At 39.1% G+C, this 18248-nt stretch overlaps 1 protein-coding gene across 1 annotated transcript in view; it reads right to left on the reverse strand.

Moving 5' to 3' along the window:
- Positions 1-79: 79 nt before the first annotated feature.
- LOC122350269 (IQ motif and SEC7 domain-containing protein 2) overlaps positions 80-18248 on the reverse strand; it is a 61635-nt gene continuing 43466 nt past the window's right edge. Inside the window, 14 exon segments of the mRNA XM_043246617.1 lie at positions 80-4251; positions 4966-5015; positions 5748-5939; positions 6058-6219; positions 6758-6857; positions 7499-7624; positions 7770-7909; positions 8017-8183; positions 8265-8387; positions 8572-8733; positions 10523-11577; positions 12421-12597; positions 12730-12930; positions 14481-14766. Of these exon segments, the coding sequence (XP_043102552.1) occupies positions 3043-4251; positions 4966-5015; positions 5748-5939; positions 6058-6219; positions 6758-6857; positions 7499-7624; positions 7770-7909; positions 8017-8183; positions 8265-8387; positions 8572-8733; positions 10523-11577; positions 12421-12597; positions 12730-12930; positions 14481-14766 (4150 nt within the window). The 3' untranslated portion in view covers positions 80-3042.

Consider the following 18248-nt stretch of genomic DNA (forward strand, 5'->3'; position numbering starts at 1 on the left):
ATAGAGAAACACACAGCACTCAGAAATATGTAAAAAAAAAAAAAAAAAAAAAAAAAAAAAAAAAAAAAAAACACTTTCCAACAGCAAGAACATGTTTTATAGAATGAGAGCAATAAATTATCACATAATTTCTCTGAATTAATTCTGCATTGAAACCTCATACATATATACAAATAAAACTTCATACAATTAATTTGAAATATAGGAACTGCTCTTACACACACATACTGATACAATTTTACAGTTACAATTCGTTCCAAGCCCCCGCCCCCACCCCAAGGTCCTTAAAATGTAAACAATGGTTCACGTTCCCGTTCCCGGCCAGATATTGGTTCCCCAGTTCAGTGCAGAGTAAATATGGCATATTTATATCAGCTAATATATACATTCAGGTTTATACAGCATCATTCAGCTAAGTGCAGACATGCAACACGGGGCACGGTGGCGCAAGACATTAGCGTGTTCAGAAACCAGAACACGCATCTCAAAAACTACTGGAATTTTTTTTTAACATCATACATCTCTGCTTTATTTGCGTTTGAGCTCAGCATGCCCCAGCACTCAGGACTTTTAATACAAGCACAAGAGCAAAGCGTTAGAATTAGAGAGAAGCAAAATCGCCCATAGGAAAAAAATGTGAAATGTGGTCAATGGCCCTCTAAATTCAGATCACGCCATAGATTTTGAAAAGGGACATGGTGTTCCTGTTTGTCTACAAAGGCCTTAATGTTTCCGGTTATGGGTAATGCTAGCAGACTTGAAGTACTGTAATCCGTTATATGAATAAACAGTATTGTAGTTTGATTTAACACCTTATATAGGCAAAGAAAATAATGAAAGATAAATAAATAAAAAATAAATGTCTGGGCCTAGCAGCAGAGATTAATAAAGTTATTTAAGATGTAGGAGGACTTTTTAAAAAAATTGTAAGATTTTATGAGTATAAAAATAACTCCTCAAAACTAACACATCTCTAATGTAATACTGTGAATGATTCTGCTTAATGTAAAGAGAATGGCCCATTTTGGTTGTCAAGGGGGAAGTAAGGAAAGAGAAAGGGACTGTTAGATGGTATTGGAGCTTTGGATCCTAGGCACTGATGATCTTTAACTTGCGTATGTGCAAAACCAGAAACTTTCAGCAAAAAGACCTTACAGCTTCTCAGTGTGAATGAGTGTGCGTGTGTGTAAATGTAAGTCTCCTAAACACGCTTTCGTAGAAAAAAAATAAGAGGGCACTGACATTGGACATGCAACTCAGCATAAATTCACAATATTAAAAGAGCGAGTTGCTCAAGTGTGTATGGCTTCTGGCAACGACGAGTTTTACACGGATCATATAGCTTTTATGTGGATAATATAGTTTTACAAACTTGCTGCAAAACATTTACCTGAAATTAGCAGTCCAATTAGTTTGCTAAACATTAATTGTATAACACCCCCCACAAAAAAAACCTAACCTGTTGGTCTGTCTAAAAAAAAAAAAAAAAAAAAAAAAAAAAAAAAAAAAAAAAACTCTTAGAAAACACTCAGCACGGCACTCTGCTAAAACATATCCATGAATTATATTAGTAGCTTTTACACCAAAAATAGCAAGAATTATATCTGTAGTATTTGACATCATAATAGTAATAAAGTCACCCATTAAAATCACCCATATCCAGATGTTCTTTTTAAAATTCAGTTACTTTTAAATATTTAAGATATCTGTAACACATTTTGACCGTCGAAGCTATACAAAACCAAGCCCAGTACAGATTTCACTTAAAAATTTCAATGACACTCTACACAAACACCCTGCTCCTCCAACAGGTCATCCAGAGAAAGTACCACACTGATCTCAAACCTCCAATGACAAACCTTTACAGTAGGCACTAAGGTTATGTGATGAATAGCCAAATATAAATGTTTCATTGGTCACGTGGGATTAAGTAGACAAGATCAAAATAATAGTGAAATGGTGACGCTAAAAAAGGGATGCTGAGGTAACAGGTGGCAGAAAATAAATAGAGGAGGCGCTGATCTATGTCCAGATTATAGGTTGCTATTAGTCATGTCTCTTTTGTTTATGTTGAATTTAGGTTTGTATGCGTAATTGTAGCACAAAAACAAAAGAACAAAATATTAACCAAACAACTTATAACCTCTACACATTCTTTTCGGTGCAAATGACATCATGACTTCACTGAGGTTTTTAAAAAAAGTGTTTTTTACTGTTATGGCTGACTTATTGCAAACCGGATGCCCAGCCTCTTCAAGACACAACATAACAAATCGAAACAAAAATTAAAAATGTAAAACATTCTTCAAACAGTTTCAAAATAATGTTCTTTTTTTTCCTGTGTAGAGATGTAAGTTTTCTCAGCAGTTCCCATGCTGTCCTTTCATACACAAGGTAAAATAAAAGTCTCTTTTGAGATGATAAACGTAGTGTTTGGCATTCCCCCAAGTGCATGCTGGCCCGTCTTATGCGCTGAGGAATACATTGGACAATTTTAAGGAATGTATCAAGCAAACATTTTCTGACTGACCCTGAAATGATTGTCATCTGAGAGACATGAAAACCAAAAGACTACGAATGAAAAAGTTCAGTTTCTTTTATATTATGCACTCATCTGTTTCGTCTCCATGTTGAGTGTTTAAAGTGTTCACCATTGTCGTCTTCTGTATGGTCAACCTTGATCTCTTAAACTCCAGATCGTCAGTCCAACTTAAATTGGCACCCCCTTTCTACCTGTAACCGTTTAATTTGGCAGCGATGAATGTCAACTTCAATTCAAACTCTTAAAACACACTTTATCTGCTTCACCATTGTCTCCATTAGGCTTCTCATTTGATGCTTTTACACAGCCTTTGTTTTGAATGGCGGCCAACAGCAAGAGGCCATTCAGGCTAGCAATGAGCTGTAGCCGGCCAGGATTCCCACTCTACACATGAGGGAAGCGGATATGGAAGTAACAGAGTCTGAGTATGGTGTGCTTCCTCTTGCCTGGGCTCCGGCTCCTCCGCGTAGGGACCCTGTGCCCTCTGCTGCGGCTCACCCTCACACCACTGTGCTGATGCGGTTGATAGGTTTGGATTTGGAGCTGCCGACCGTGCTGCTGTTGCTGACTCCGCCTCCTCCTCCGCCCCCCGGGCCGCCCGACTGTGCCCCCATGGGTCCCGGGAGCTGTGGGACCAGCGGGGAGAGCGGGGTAAGAGGGGTGAGGGGGGTATGTGGGGACGAAGGTGGAGGTAACGGGGAATGCGGTGGAGGAGGTGGGATGGAGGAGAGGGGTGGATACTGCGGGATGTAGTGGGCGGCGCCCTGGGGTATGTGGCGGGCGGTGATAGCGGATGGCGCCTGAGGGGGCGGTGAGAAAACGAAGTGAGTTTGATGGGCGGAGTGATCCAGTAAGGGGTGTGGGCTGTGGGCGTGGACGAGATGGCTGTGGGTATGAGAGTGAACGTGGGAGTGGGCGTGAGGGTGGGGCTGAGAGTGAGACAGGGTAAGAGGAAGCTTGCCGGTAGGACCGGCAATCCGTACGTGGCGAATGGGATTGGGATGCATGTGGTAGAATGTGAAAGGGGCGACGGGGGAATTGGGTGAATGAGGGGACAGAGGCGGAGGAGTGCAGGCCATATTGCCGTAGCGGCCTTGCTGCATAGCATGATGGGATAGTTGCTGCTGGAGCTGGGCGTGTGAAGGAACGGGCGGCCCGCGCCGTGGGAGAGACCCTCGATGTAGGGTATGATGGATAACGGGCGGATGGCCAGGGGCGACGACCTGCATATGGTACCGATGATGATGGTGGTAAGGGGCAGGAGGCTGGCCAAAGTTGTTGTGACAGTACTGAGCGTGCAGCGCTTGGATCTTGGATGGCCCACCGGGATCTGACTGGCTGAGGGCGGAGGGGGACGGAGGCGGTGGCCCTCCTGTAGTAGGAGGTGGCACGGGGGCCGGGTAATGTGGGCCGGGGGGAATAAGGGGAGCAGGGGGTTTGGCACGCTTGCTCCCAAACAGGGAGCCCAGGAAGGAACCGGAATTGCTCCCTCCAGAGCTGCTCCCTGGCCCCCCACCTCGATCGCTGATGCCAGGGACCCCGCCCATATTGCCTATAGCGTTGTGAAGTTGCCCCGGCCCACCCCCCACCCCTACTCCGGGGCTCAGGATGGGGCGGTGAGGCCGGTAGTCTTCCAGCCCATAACAGCCAGGAACGGTGCCCCCCATGGGCAAGCGTTGGTGCGGCTGAGGGCTGTTAATGATGGATCCCTACAGTGTGCACAAACACACAAAGCCAGAGAGTCATTACTCGGCTTTACACATTAATACTAAAATTCACTAAGAGAAATATATATTTATATATATATATTTGCAGAATTTTAAATGAAAATATTTTGTTTCTAATGTGTAATTTTAATGCGTTATTATATTATATTTTTTAAAATAACTTCCATTTATCGATTATAGTTATAACATAAAAATAATGATCATCTTGATATCAGACAGAATTTAAGCAATGGCACATCTCTAAAAGTAACAATTTATCTTTGATACACTTAAAAGTACATGCACACAAGACGTGTAACATCACTATACTCACATCTCCTGCACAGTGACAACCCAGAAAGCCTTTCAACATTAGATACAAACAGCCTCAAGCAACTTACCAAAGTTAGAAATGACAGTGTCACTTTCACAAGCCACAAAATCAGTCAGATAACAAAGTAAAGCTTCCTCATACAGAGCCTCACTCATTGATTTACCAATGCATTAGTTATTAGCACCAGACATAACCTATTACACATGCTACATGCAAAGCAAACACCAATCATGTTTTTTGCACAATAAAGATTAAAACAAGCCGAACTACATCACAACCATCAAAAATTCATGCAAAGCCATTGTTGTTAAACACAGAGGTCTCACACACGGTCATTCAATATCATTACAATTACAAGCCATTAGCAGATCAGCCTGACTTACTTCTATAGTACTATCCAAAGAGCCAACGCTGTTTCTACGGCCTCTTTTTCCTGCACCCAACCAAGTACAGCAAGGTCAAGGTCAAAGGTCATGAAAAAAAAAACATTTTCTAACATCTCACATCACTTGATATTGGCTGCGTATGGAAAGCATCTCATACAACAGTGTTTGTCACATCACCACATTACATTCATGTTTAATTCTGAGAGTTATTCTTCATAAAATGCCTATTTTGTATTTTTTATATATAATTTTGTATAAAAATATTTTAACAATTGGCAGCACAAAAAAAAAAAAAAAAAAAAAATTTGACACTACTTAGAAGGTCAGATTCAATACTATTTTCTTGATAAGCATAGTTTTTAATGGAGTCTGATCTGTTACACATTGCACATAAAGTGCCATTAGAGGGCAGTGTCTGTCAAACTGTATTTCTTTATAGAATTTCAACACTTCAAAATTGTGCCAGGAGCCCTTTCATGATCAAACAATTCTAGATTTATAAGTATTTCCCCAAATGATAAGAAGCCAAAAACAAATTTAAATCAGGGCTGTCACACTAATTTATTTGTATTGAGTCCAAATGATGTCCATATTTAAGTGAAATTGGCAGACAAGAAACAGAAAATAACTGTTTGTTAGAAAACAAGCCTACAGAAATCCACGAAGCATCCATAATTAAAATGCATTATTATGCCACAATTCCATAATTACCTGAACACATAAAACTGACAGCTGTAGTTTGAATAGAAGCGAGTTTGTTGTTTCAGTGCGTGTTGTACCTGTTTCAGAGAGGTCTCTCAGTGAGGAGCTAAGTGCTGTTCGTTTAAGCCCCTCCCCTGCTGTGTACGTGTCATCCAGACTGGGTCTACCCAGAGTGCCGTTCACAGCTTCAGTCTTCATTCCACCAACCCCGCCCCCTTCTCCGCTCAGGAGCCCTGGACGCATCACACCTTTCTGCTTCTCTAACTCAGCTATGGAGAAGACAGACAAGGGATTACTGACTAAATTTCAGCTTGCAAAGAGAAAACAAACCTAATGCATTTTATACGTCACGAGTGAAACAATAGGTAACATTAAAAGATTTCTTACACTCTACACGGTATTTCTCCATATCTTGAACCTCAGCAATGCTCTCACGCAGATCGCTAGTGAAGCGCGTTCGGTCCTGCTGGCTCGGCGCATTGAAAACAATCAGAACCTTACGCTCGCTGCCGGGCATCGCTGATGTCAGTCTGATACCGTGAGGATAGTCTGAGAGAGAGGGGCAGAGATAGAGAGTAAATGCAGTCAATTAGAGAGAGACCCAGATAAAGAGGAATGTACTGTCTCATGTAATTAGTTATAGATCTCTCATTCTGACAAAATCCACACAAGTACTGTGCTTCAGCATGTCAGAGGGGTAGGAAAAAAATGTTTAACTCAAAAAATATGCTCTTAATCATGTGGAATTTCACTTGAAGCTAATTTATCTTCTTTTAAAGATTTGTATATATTTTGTCAATGGAAAACAAGTGCAAAACAAATACTGATTAAGATGTTCCCAATTAATAGCACAGCCACAATTTATGGAAGAGGATTTTCAGATAGACATCTTTTTCTCCTTCATATACTGCTAGGAATCCAAAACACCACCTACATGAAAGCAAGGAAAGGGTAATGAGAGAGCACGGAGAGATGGAGTGATGGAGTGGATGAGAGCAGAGTGTGTAAACGAGCTGGAATGGAGTGATAGTATAAATAAAGAAGGAGGGACAGATGGTCAGACAGATGGAGGGATGAATATACTTACAGGAGTTCTGGAACATATGAACCTGCATCTCTACCAGGGGAAAAGACTGTCTGAAACTGTACGTCACAGACGTCTTCTTCTTCTGAAAGATCTTCGTTACCTTAAGGCAGCAACATTTGTGATTTTAGGCTGTGCAGTTATCATCATTATACATATACATACACTTAACATAAAATTGCTGAGATGTATATTTTTTTCTATTTATGTATATTTATATTTATATATTTTTTTCATTATGTCTAATAGCTGTACTTTGTTCAGAATTGCCTTCTAAACTAAAATATATAATGAGTGTTGATTAGTTTAATAATATGTACAAATGGGTATTTACGTTTACACCTTCTCATACATTATGTCTTCAATAAATATTACTATTATTCGTGGCAGCTGTTTAAATATTAAATATTTTATATGTATATGAAACTACATGAATCTGAATATATATATTTATAAATCCTACCTGAAGATAAAGTGCTAAACATAATAATTAAAATCTAGACATACACTTATTAAGTCTGAAATTGTACAATATAACTCCAAATACAGTTATATTATATAGGTTACATGCTTTGACTTTTTTAAATGAAAACAGAAGGCTTACTCATCTGGTATACATTTGGCAATGTAATATAATTATATAATTACTGTAAGTGCATGACTCTAAATCAAAGCAAGATTTTTTTTTCCTGTACAGTGTCTTCTGACAGTAATTAGGCCGATATGCACTAAGTGAAAACTCACCACTAGCAGGTCATTAAAAAGGAAGACCTCGCGCTGGTGAACTCCGCTCCGCTGGGGTCGATTGGGGTCAGGGACTTCATACAGCTGACAACAGCACACTAGTCTGCGATGTGGCAGAGAAAGCACCTGCACACACAGATAGCATATCAAAATACAGCTTGGTTCATCTCACACTAAATCACATAAATAAAATCTTTAATACAAGCTGAACAACAATATAGGGTTTCAACCGCACATATGACATGCATGAGTGAAACATGGTTTGACTCACAGGTTTCTTGCCAACAATGACCCTCTCCACTGCCTGTACTTGAGACACATGGTCATCGTTTGTCCTGAGTTCCCATTTCTGAATGCGTTGGTAGATGCCCACTAATAAATCCCTGGGAATATCCTGGCCATTATCCACTCCTGCCAATGAAGAAAGAAGAAAGAAGAAAGAACATTGTGAAAACTGCTCTTCTCTCTTAACTGGAAGCCAAATATTAATCAGAAAATATTTTTAGAATTTGGATAACCTCTAAGGTTCTTGATAAAATCCTCCAGCTTCATTTTCCTCTCAGCTTTGACGTTGGGGCTATACATGTCTGTGTTCAGAAGAATGATGGCAAATGCCAGGATGAAGATGGTGTCTGGGTTCTGAAACTGGCGGACGAGAGCAGGGTTGCACACGCAGTATCTCTGACTGTTAGAAAGAAAGAAGTTGATCCCCATGTGAAACTACGAAATGCAAAGAAAAGAGCACAACGATGAGAGCAAAGGCTACCTGAAAGCCTCTACCAGTCTCTCCACCTTCTGGGCTTCTCCCTGAACCTTAATCTGAGCCTGAAACTTCCTCAGGGCATCATCCAGATCCATGCCAGAGAAATCCATTTCATCTAACACACAGCTGAGAAAGAAAAAACAGAAAGAAAGATTGCTAAATTCATCTGCCAACATGTTTGTGTTGATTTTTTAGCCAGTGTCTGGTTTCTGTTTTTTTTTGTTTGTTTTCGCCTCCAGGCTGGTGTTAACAGCATATGGATGCTTCGCTACAGTCTGGGGTTGGAAGACAGAAAAACATCATTACTAACTCCAACACATCCTTGTTGAACTGTTTCTGTCGGTTTCCCAGAAACTCCCCGATCATCTGCCTACTTAGGCCTTTCCTCTCCAGGATGAATCGAGCAATGCCCACAGGTGTGTCTGAGACAAACCCCCTCTCTATCAAATACTGGATCCCCTTCTCTGGTTTCCTGGAAGACAGGGAGAGTAAGGATGAAGCAGATAGGATGTCATCCATTTCAGTAAAATTGCAAACAACTGAAATAAAGAAAAAACAGACATAGCAGCCTGAGGATAGAAAAATGTATAGACACTTCAGCAGAAATTAAATCTTACTCTTTTATTCAATTAGATTTAGGTTCAAATCTGTCTTTGGCTTGACTACATTGTCTTTTATTGATTTCAGCTATTTGATCTTAAAGTCCATTTGACTGCTTCCATTTCCTTATCAGAATTAGATTTTTAAAGCACCCTGCTAAAAAGTTCCCAAGGTGCTAAATGATTTATAACACATCAATCTTGTATCATAAAATGTTACAGTTACTTTTCATTATCGGTTCTCCATGATTTATAATAGGGGTAATGTGTTAAAATAAAACTGTACTACCACAAATCGTCTGTGATCTTTAACGCATGTATAAAGTTGGAATAGAGGTTCAGAGAAATCACCCTGGGCATGTAAAAAGGAAATACGACAGGTGTTATAAACCATATGGAGGAGATATCTTTAGATAGATTAGTCAATAAATAGACCCGACTTATGAGAGGCATATTCCCTGTCAGGAATCCTTATACACAAATAAAGTTGCGTAGGGCTTCTAAACCATCATGAGTCCTCCTGTCTCCCATAGAGTATTTAATGTTCGTGATTTTAGCTTAAAATCACATAAAAAAGGGTCTGTCTATTCGAGTTTTCACTTAAACTCAGTCAGTTATATCTTCAGTGAACATAAACAGTTGGGAAAGTAATCAAGTGCTTGTCAGTATTAGAACAAAAGAAACTGCTCTGAAAGAACCGTTTAAATTAATAGTCACCCAAAAATGTGAATTACCACATATGTTACTCACCACAAAGCCATCCTAGGTGTACATGACTTCCTTCTTTCAGACGAGTTTTAAAAAAATTATCTTTGATCTTTTAAGCTTTGTAATGCGGGTGGATAGCGCCTATAATTGTGAAGCTCCGTAAATAGGTTATATCCACAAGTATTGTGCTAAAACTAACATATATGCATTCAAGGAGGTTATCACGTCCTCAGAAGCAGATCAATGGGTTTTTGTAACAAAAAAGTTTCTAGTTTTAAAATTATAACTGGAATGCTCCTGTTTGATCCCTCCCATGAATCAATCTGCTTTAGTGGACATGTTACACCCCCCTAAGGTGTAAAGGTTAGGTTAGGTTTACATCGCAGGACTTGAGGATATATTTTAAATCTACAGTGCTTCAAAATAATGGCCACTATCCACAAACATATCCAAGCTTGGAAGAGCCATATATTTAGACTGAATTCATCTGAAAGAAAAGGTCATATACACCTAGAATGGCTTCAGCGTGAGTAAGAAAATGGGGTAATATTCATTTTTGGGTGAACTATTCCTTTAAGGGGTTGGTGAACATTTTGGAATTTTTATGAATGCACTGACAGGGGACACTTAAAAAAGATTTACCTTGAGTCTCCAAAAAGTGTATGACCAGTACTGGATCGGTTATAACTTCTTTTTTCACTATTTCAATTTTTTTTTAAATATATTTATAGAGGATGATAATGCATTTTTAAAAGAACAAAAATTATATATTAATTATATACTAAATAAAAAAAAAATATTGTGCGTATTTGTGAAAAATAAAATAGTTTCTTGCCTATAAAAGGGGAATTTTTACTTAATAAGGGAAATTTTGTGTAAATTAGACTGCAGGACATTTTAAATTTCAACTGAAAGAGCAAAATGTCAGGCCTATTTTTTGTGAATGTCTCTTACTTGTTGAAGAGGTTCAGTCCGATACGGTATTGCCTCCTTTGCACCACGTCATTGTTGAAGGCGGGCGAGTCCCAGCTATGCCTGCTCTCTCTCTGATAGGTCTGTTTTCCTAGAGGAGGCAACGGTTCCCTTAGACTGTCTCTAGACGAAGAGCCTGAGCTGCAGTTGATGGTCTCATTGGAGTTTGTGGTAGAGTTCAGGGAGTCGTTGTCCCCATCTGAGTGCTCCAGGCCAGTAGTGGGCAGTGGCGCAGAGGACGAGGAAGAAAGTGGCGTAAGTGGAGGCTGAGTGGGTGAGGGAGACGTGGGGTCTGGGTAGGGGTGATGGATGTGTGGCATAGGATGGTGGTGCAATGGATGGTGAAGGTGTGGGTGGTGATGGTGGTGCATCATTGTGTGGTGTGGTACATGTGTTGGAAGAGGAGATGGGATGGGGCGACCTGGGGGTCGCGTCTGGCCCTGTGCCGCACAGGGATTGGGTGTGCGAGGGACGGGGTTGTGTTTGAGAGTCCCTTGAGGTGATCCACCTGCCGTTGACTCTTGCTCATAAAGCAGCTGCCTGCTAAGAGAGCCGCGATCTGAACGGTCACTCATGTCAACAGAGCTGTCACTAGGCGGCTCAATGGTGAGAACGGGTAGATGTGACCCCCGCAACCGGAAATCCCTGCATTCGGTGCAGGGTGTGCTACGCCGGCTGTTATTGCTCCCGCCGCCCTCTGTATCCCGGCTGTCTTCACGTCCTCCCACCCCGCTGCTGACGCCCCAATACTCTGTGTCTGTGCTGGAGGGAACCCGTTCGATGGATAATGGAGAACACGGCATGCCGTCGTCCATATACAGCGTGACGTCGCTGTACGAGGTAGCTGTGCTGTCCTCGTGCATGACCCCCAGACGTTCTTGCTCCCCCATGACCCTACGCGACGTAGGTTTGCTGCTCCACACACACTCGCCGAAATCCTCGCTCTCTTCACCTCCTCCCCCACCACCATCCTGAGAATCTCCTCGGCCGGACTGACACGTCAGAGTGTCGTCCATAGAGTCAGCCAGAGATGTCACCTGAGAGAGGAAAGTTTGGGGTTTGTAAGAGTTTTAATGGTCTCTCACGTTTACCAGACTGTATTTATGAAACCTAATGAAAATATTAAGTAAAAAGAGAAATATATTTTAAAATATTGATGGTAAAGATAAACAGTCCAGTCTTTTAGAAATCATTTTAATATGTTGATTTGGCATTCAATAATTACTATTATTGTTGCAAACTGTTGTGCTATTTAATACTTTTGTTTAAACGGCATTTATTTGAAACAAATAATTTGACAAATAAAATCTACTTAATCTTTAGCAAATCCTAATACGAATGTCCATTTTTCACCCTGTACATGACAATTCTGTAATGCCTAAATTCACTTTTAGTATTTAAAACGACTGACAATAGTTTTTTTTAACTGACATGACAATAATTGTCAGTATATCAGTATTGGAAGTTTAAATATCTGCGCATTTCTGGTGCATTTTGTCTAATCTGAGCTATTTTAGAATATTCAAATTAATTAATTCAAAATTAATTCAAATTCTTTAAAAAAATATTAAAAAAATAATAATTCTGGATTTGCTAATGATTGTTGTATCGGTTTATAAAGGCTTTCGTGGAAAAAAGTTAAGACCTGGGCAAGTCTTAAAGTTCCAACCAAATGTTCTTTTAGTGTAATGGTATGGCTTGTCATTTAGAAATGAGGGAAATGATGCTTTGTAAGTTGTAAGACCACACCATTTGTTTCAAAAGAAACATTAATAACACTTTCATAACAATTCTGAAGATGCCTAAATCTATTTTATTCGAACTATCTGATAATTGATTTAAACCTGTATCTTTAATCTAAGGGTTCCCACATCTGTCACCTGTTTGTTGAAGGCGTCGTCTGCACGTGAATACTCCTCTCTGTCTGAAGGACAGTGTGCAGGTGAGTCTGTCTCCTGTTGGGAGTCTGTGGTTCCTGTCTGGCTAGCTGTGCCCAGAGTTGAAGTGTGATGGCTGGTATATCGACCTTGCTGCTGCTGGGGCGCCTGGGGCTGAACCTATAGAATCGTAAAAAAAAAAAAAAGCGGTTTATGGAAAATATGTACACATCATAAAACGGAATTAAGATGTCACAGTCAAGCTTATTTTTCTACTTTATGCAGGCTTTATCCATTATACTGTTATATTGCCTGTGGCTGTCGTTCGTCAAACGAATACTGCGAACGCATGTTTGACAGGATGATCCGGCGAGTCATTCGGCTTTCAGAGGCAGAACTGCGCAGCCGTTGAAAGTTCTTGTTCATGCGATACTGCCGGAACGCCATCTGTATCGTTCGAGCTGCTCTTCGGCTCAGGAAGTAACCACCATACTTCCTCTCCAGCATCTCCACCTGATGAAAAGAAAGATGGACAAACAGACAATAAGAGAGCAAAACGGAATAGAAGTGAACAAAGAGTCCAAAAGAGAAAGAAGATATGCATTGTTTTCTTCAAACCTAATCATTTATAATGCATCTAAATGCTTAACGCATTTAAGCCTAATTTACAAATATTTAATAGCAGTTTGTCTCTTATTATTAAAACAAAAAGGTATGGGCAGCAGTAATTCTGTAGATATTGGGGTGTTGCATTATTTCTTTTGCCACTCCTACATGGATGGATAATTCCACAATGCAGAGATTCTTACTATTTAATATGAAAACATAACAGCGCTCTGTATCATAACTGCAATTCCATCTCTCATTATGTGAGATGATGGAGGTTTGGCTTCACTTTAGCATGACCAGAAGCCATTATGTACATTTGAGGCACGACTGTAGTTTAAAGCTTGTAAGATGGCCTCCATGCACATTCAAACACAAACACTTTGTGATAAGTAGATTTTTCTATGGGCTGTTTGTGCCACTGAGAATTAGTATAAAAATTAATTAAGCACAAAACACTTCAGAAAAGTAAACAGTGTTTGACAAACTGAAGTTTTCCTTTCATTAATGATATTAAAAGATAATAGTACTGCTTTTTGGAGATGACACCATGATTTTCTTTACATTTCTTCTCTTATTGTACATAAATACATTTATTTTCACACTATATGTAGTATAAGAACAGCATGCCACAACAATGTGATATAATCCTGGCTGTACTATGCACTTTTCCACACATTTTTCAAAACCTTGTGTATATATTTAAAAACGTCCTGCTTTCTTTTTTATAAGAAATTGAAGTAAAAGTTTAAAGTTCTCAATGAGGTTTACTTTAAAAAAAAATTTATTTATTATGCTACCAGGACAGCTGTACCATCCTGATTTTTTTGCAACAAAAAGAAATTAGAAATTTAATAGAAATAAATAAAATTTAATCACAAAAAAGATCTATTTTAAACTTTGTATGTGTAGTTTAACCCTTAACCATTGTAAGTAAGGTGAAATTTTCATTTTTAGGTGAGAAATTCCTTTAAAGGGTTACTGCACCCCAGTCTTGAAATTCTTGTCATTAATCAATTACACTAACGTCGTTCCAAAGTTGTCTTTGGAACAAGATGGAAGATAACCAGTGAAAAACCAGGAGACTTTTGACTGCCATCAATGGTTCAATTCGAATGTTATGAAGTGACAAGAATACTTTTTGTACAGAAAGAAAATAAAAATAACAACTTAATTCTTCATTCAAGTTATTTTTTTTTTCTTTGTGTACAAAAGGTATTCCTATCGCTTCATAAAATACAGATTGAACCACTGATGGTAGATGGACTACTATGACAGTGTCTTTCATATTTTTCTGGATCTTTACAGTGTATTGCTTATTTTACAATTTAAGTTCTACGGACAAGATAAGCTTTTATGGGTTTGGAAATTACATGTTGGTAAGTGATTCATAATTTCCATTTTGTGGTGCAGTAACCCTTAAAGGATCATGTTTCTTGAGGAACGCAGATCTGCACCTTCTTGTCCTGCAGGTCCGTGGAGAGCTCATAGCTGTCAGAGAGCGCTTTGCAGCGCTTGCTCTCTTCTTCCTCTTGCTTGCGGAGTGCCAGGCTGGCGGGCTGGTTGCGGGTCCTTTGCGCCCAGGCCAGAGTCGCTGGGCTCGAGGGTGCCACAGGAGGCCCCTGAGGGCCAGGAATGTTTCGGATGTTCCCGTAGCGCTCCGAGTTGCCCAGGTATGGGCCCTGACTACAGGTGCTGTCGGAAAAGCTAACCGTGTCCGGACACTGAGGATCACCTTCCACACTTGAGAGGAAACAAGATGAGAGATGAAAGAATGAGCTCTAGGTCAACAACTGCCACAAACAGTCTTATCTGTTGACAAGTTGAGACTAAAACAAGTCTGTAATCTTGGCACTGAAACGGATCAGTGTAGACAAACATATTAGCACACTAACCAACATTAGCATTTCAAATGCCCATATGCAGCCCAGTCAGGACTCAGCCATCTGGCCGGAATACAGGAGAATGAAGGAGGAACAAGAGAAGATGGAGGGAGTGTGAAAGAGAAACAGAGAGAGGACACGATGCATAGAGAAAGAGAGAGAGAGAGAGAGAGAGAGAGAGAGAGAGAGAGAGAGAGAGAGAGAGAGAGAGAGAGAGAGAGATGGAAGGGAAAAACAGTGGCATGTGTGGCATACTGTCAACGAAACAAGCCAGCCATAAAAAATGATAAGAACTGAGTCATTCGATGATGACTCAGAGAGAAAAAGAGACAGAAAAACATAAAAAGAAGGAAAACGTGTTCTAAGGTAAGTCGGACTTCAGTATCCCTCTCACCCTAAAGCAGGTGTACTGTACTGTGTTGACTCACTTCCTGTTGCTAGCATTACTAAAGGAAACCCCTTTTTTCCTTTTTCATTTAATATATGTACTGTATATTAGCTTTAATATTTTTAATTTGCATTTCTACACCATTTTTTCTCAGTTTTTTTAATAGCTGATTTTGGTTATTAAAAACAGCTCAACCGAAAATGCTACATATGTACACTTAAAAATATTTATCTGGACACAATTCATCATAATATTACTACCAACTCTATTCTCTACAAGTTAAACCGGTTTTACTATTATTTTTCTAAAACTGATATTAAATTTGCTGTTTAGTTAACAAGACAACACTGCAACAAATATATATATATATATATATATATATATATATATATATATATATATATATATATATATATATATATATATATATATATATAGTCTGAAACTATAAATTATGTCATATATAAATATATTTAATATATAAACATAGCACATTTTTGTTAAATATACACATGCATGTGTTTGTATTTATATATACATAATAAATAAACACAGTACATTCACACACACACACACAAACATATATATATTTACGCTGATTATCAGATGCTTAAAGATAATCTGTATTGGACGTAACAAAGCAATATCGGTCAGTCTGAACTTTTGTCCCATATCTTCACATTTTAACATTCATTATTCAGTTTTTTTTCCTTTACTCACATGTAGGCGTGTGCCCTGTGCGGGAGTTTAGTCTTTCGATGGAAGCGCATGGCTAAGGAGTTGAACAAAAACTCACACATGATGTCTGCAGCGGTGTGATAGGGATCATGCATTTGCGTAAGAGCTGCTCTGGGATCAGCAGGATCATGCCGGAGGGTTTCCTGATGACTGCATCGACGATCTGTCAATTACTGCAGTGCTGATGCAGTTTACAAGCAGTACAGTAGCAAAACACACACACATACAGTCTTTCGCTCTCTCTCTCTCTCTCTCTCTCTCTCTGTGTAACAAATCTCTTCACACCAGGGGACTGGTAACTACCAACACGGCAACAGCTGAGTTTTGCCAGCAACAGCAAACCTTCAAAACAATCAGCTCTACAGCAATCAACTGAAACAGTATGCCACTACACACTGTAACATTCAGTGTATGATTGTCACACAGAACACAGTTTCAAAATATACTGTTCCACCAAAAGGCATCTGGCATTTCTCTTTCAATCACACACATGGCGATAAATGTCCTTCAAACTTTCTCTCCTGTCCATCAGGCCTTGTGTGTGGTAATGTGTGTCCAGGAATAGTGCCGAGTACTCCAGCCGTGCAATCCTGCAGTGATCAGTGTGAGTGACTTTAGATATGTGCGTGTATGTGTGTGTGTGTGTATTTGCTCATGATGCATAAGCACATGGTGCATGTGTGTGTGTGGGCAAACCATGCTGTCTGCACCTCTCAGGGAAAGTCACACAACTGGATACACACGAACATATCACTACTATACTATTCTTTTAAATACACATTACTGTAAATTTTTTTATTTGGTTGTTTTTCAAAGAAGTCCCTTATGCCCACCAAGAATGCATTTGATTAAAAAAAAAAAAAAAAAAAAAAACACAGTAAAAGGGTAATATTGTGAATTTTATTTTGTTAAAATTTATTCCTGTAAAGTTGAAATTTCAGCACTTCATGTTGTTTTAATAGTAATTTTTGGGTACAATATGGCCACAATCTGCATGTTGTGTGCAAGGCTCTGCGGGTTAATATCTGAATGGAAAGGTTAATAGCGAATAAAAATTGTGCACCTTTCATATGGCCCATTTTTATTTATTTATTTATAAAAAAATTTTTTAGGATGACAGCCTCAGTTCTCATTCACCTTCATTATACTGACAGCAACAACAAGAGGATGAGCAAAAAAAAATTGTTTTCCATTAAGCGGATGCTTTTAGTTATAATTCTTCACATAGGTATCTGATTTAATAAATTACTTTATAGATGAAAACAGGAAATCATTTCTGAAAGTTAAAGTGAAAGCAGAATTTGCATGTGCATTTGTTTGCTTGTGTATTTTCTGTGGGTAAATGCTGACAGGAAGGAATATTTCCGTGTGAGTAAGTGAACGGCTGTTAATTGAATGTCACTCAGGCTGCAACACGCGTTTGCACAAAAAAAAATGTTTGCAAGCGTTTCTGCAATATAGTTTAAAAGCATTCGTGCATCTATCAAAAATGGCCACCCGAACACTTTCAGTGTAGGACATGCTAATCTTGCATACATTAAAATACAGATAATATGCAAACTCTGATTATAATGTTCTCATGTGCCTCAGTTAGTAAGACAATACAGTGCTTCCCATTCTTCCACTAGACAGAAGTACATGGGCCAAACAAAACAAATTTGTTCATGCATAATACTCACAATAAAATGAGTAATTCAACACAAATATACAGGACTCAGCAGACATTAATACAGCTTTAGCTTGCTCTATAAAACCAATGGCAAAGTAATAAAAAGCAGCACCATTACCTTTATGATCTAAAAGAGCCATTTACTTTCAATAGAATGATCTCTGGCTTATGCTAATGTCACTATATCACTATACCATTCATCTGCCATTATATAATAGTGCACTTTAAAATTATGTCACTCTGCTAGACTGAGTCGTGATTTTTGAGTAATTGATACTTTTTTATGTTTGAAAATCATTTCTCAATAGCCTCTAAAACCTTTCACGTTCTGCAAACATCTAAATCTATATCAATTTATGTGTGTCACCACAACTCGCCGAAAAGCAATAAGCAACTTACTGTATATTCTACCAGAAAAAAACGTGCAGTTGTCTATGTTTTGCACTTATTCCAAGGGAGATAAATTTACAGAATTTATTACAAGTAAGTTTACTGCTAGCATGCTACTAAGCTAACACAGTCCTCCAAAGCTTAAAAATCTACACAA

This window comes from Puntigrus tetrazona, chromosome 8, assembly GCF_018831695.1.
Source record: "Puntigrus tetrazona isolate hp1 chromosome 8, ASM1883169v1, whole genome shotgun sequence".
Classification (NCBI taxonomy): domain Eukaryota; kingdom Metazoa; phylum Chordata; class Actinopteri; order Cypriniformes; family Cyprinidae; genus Puntigrus; species Puntigrus tetrazona.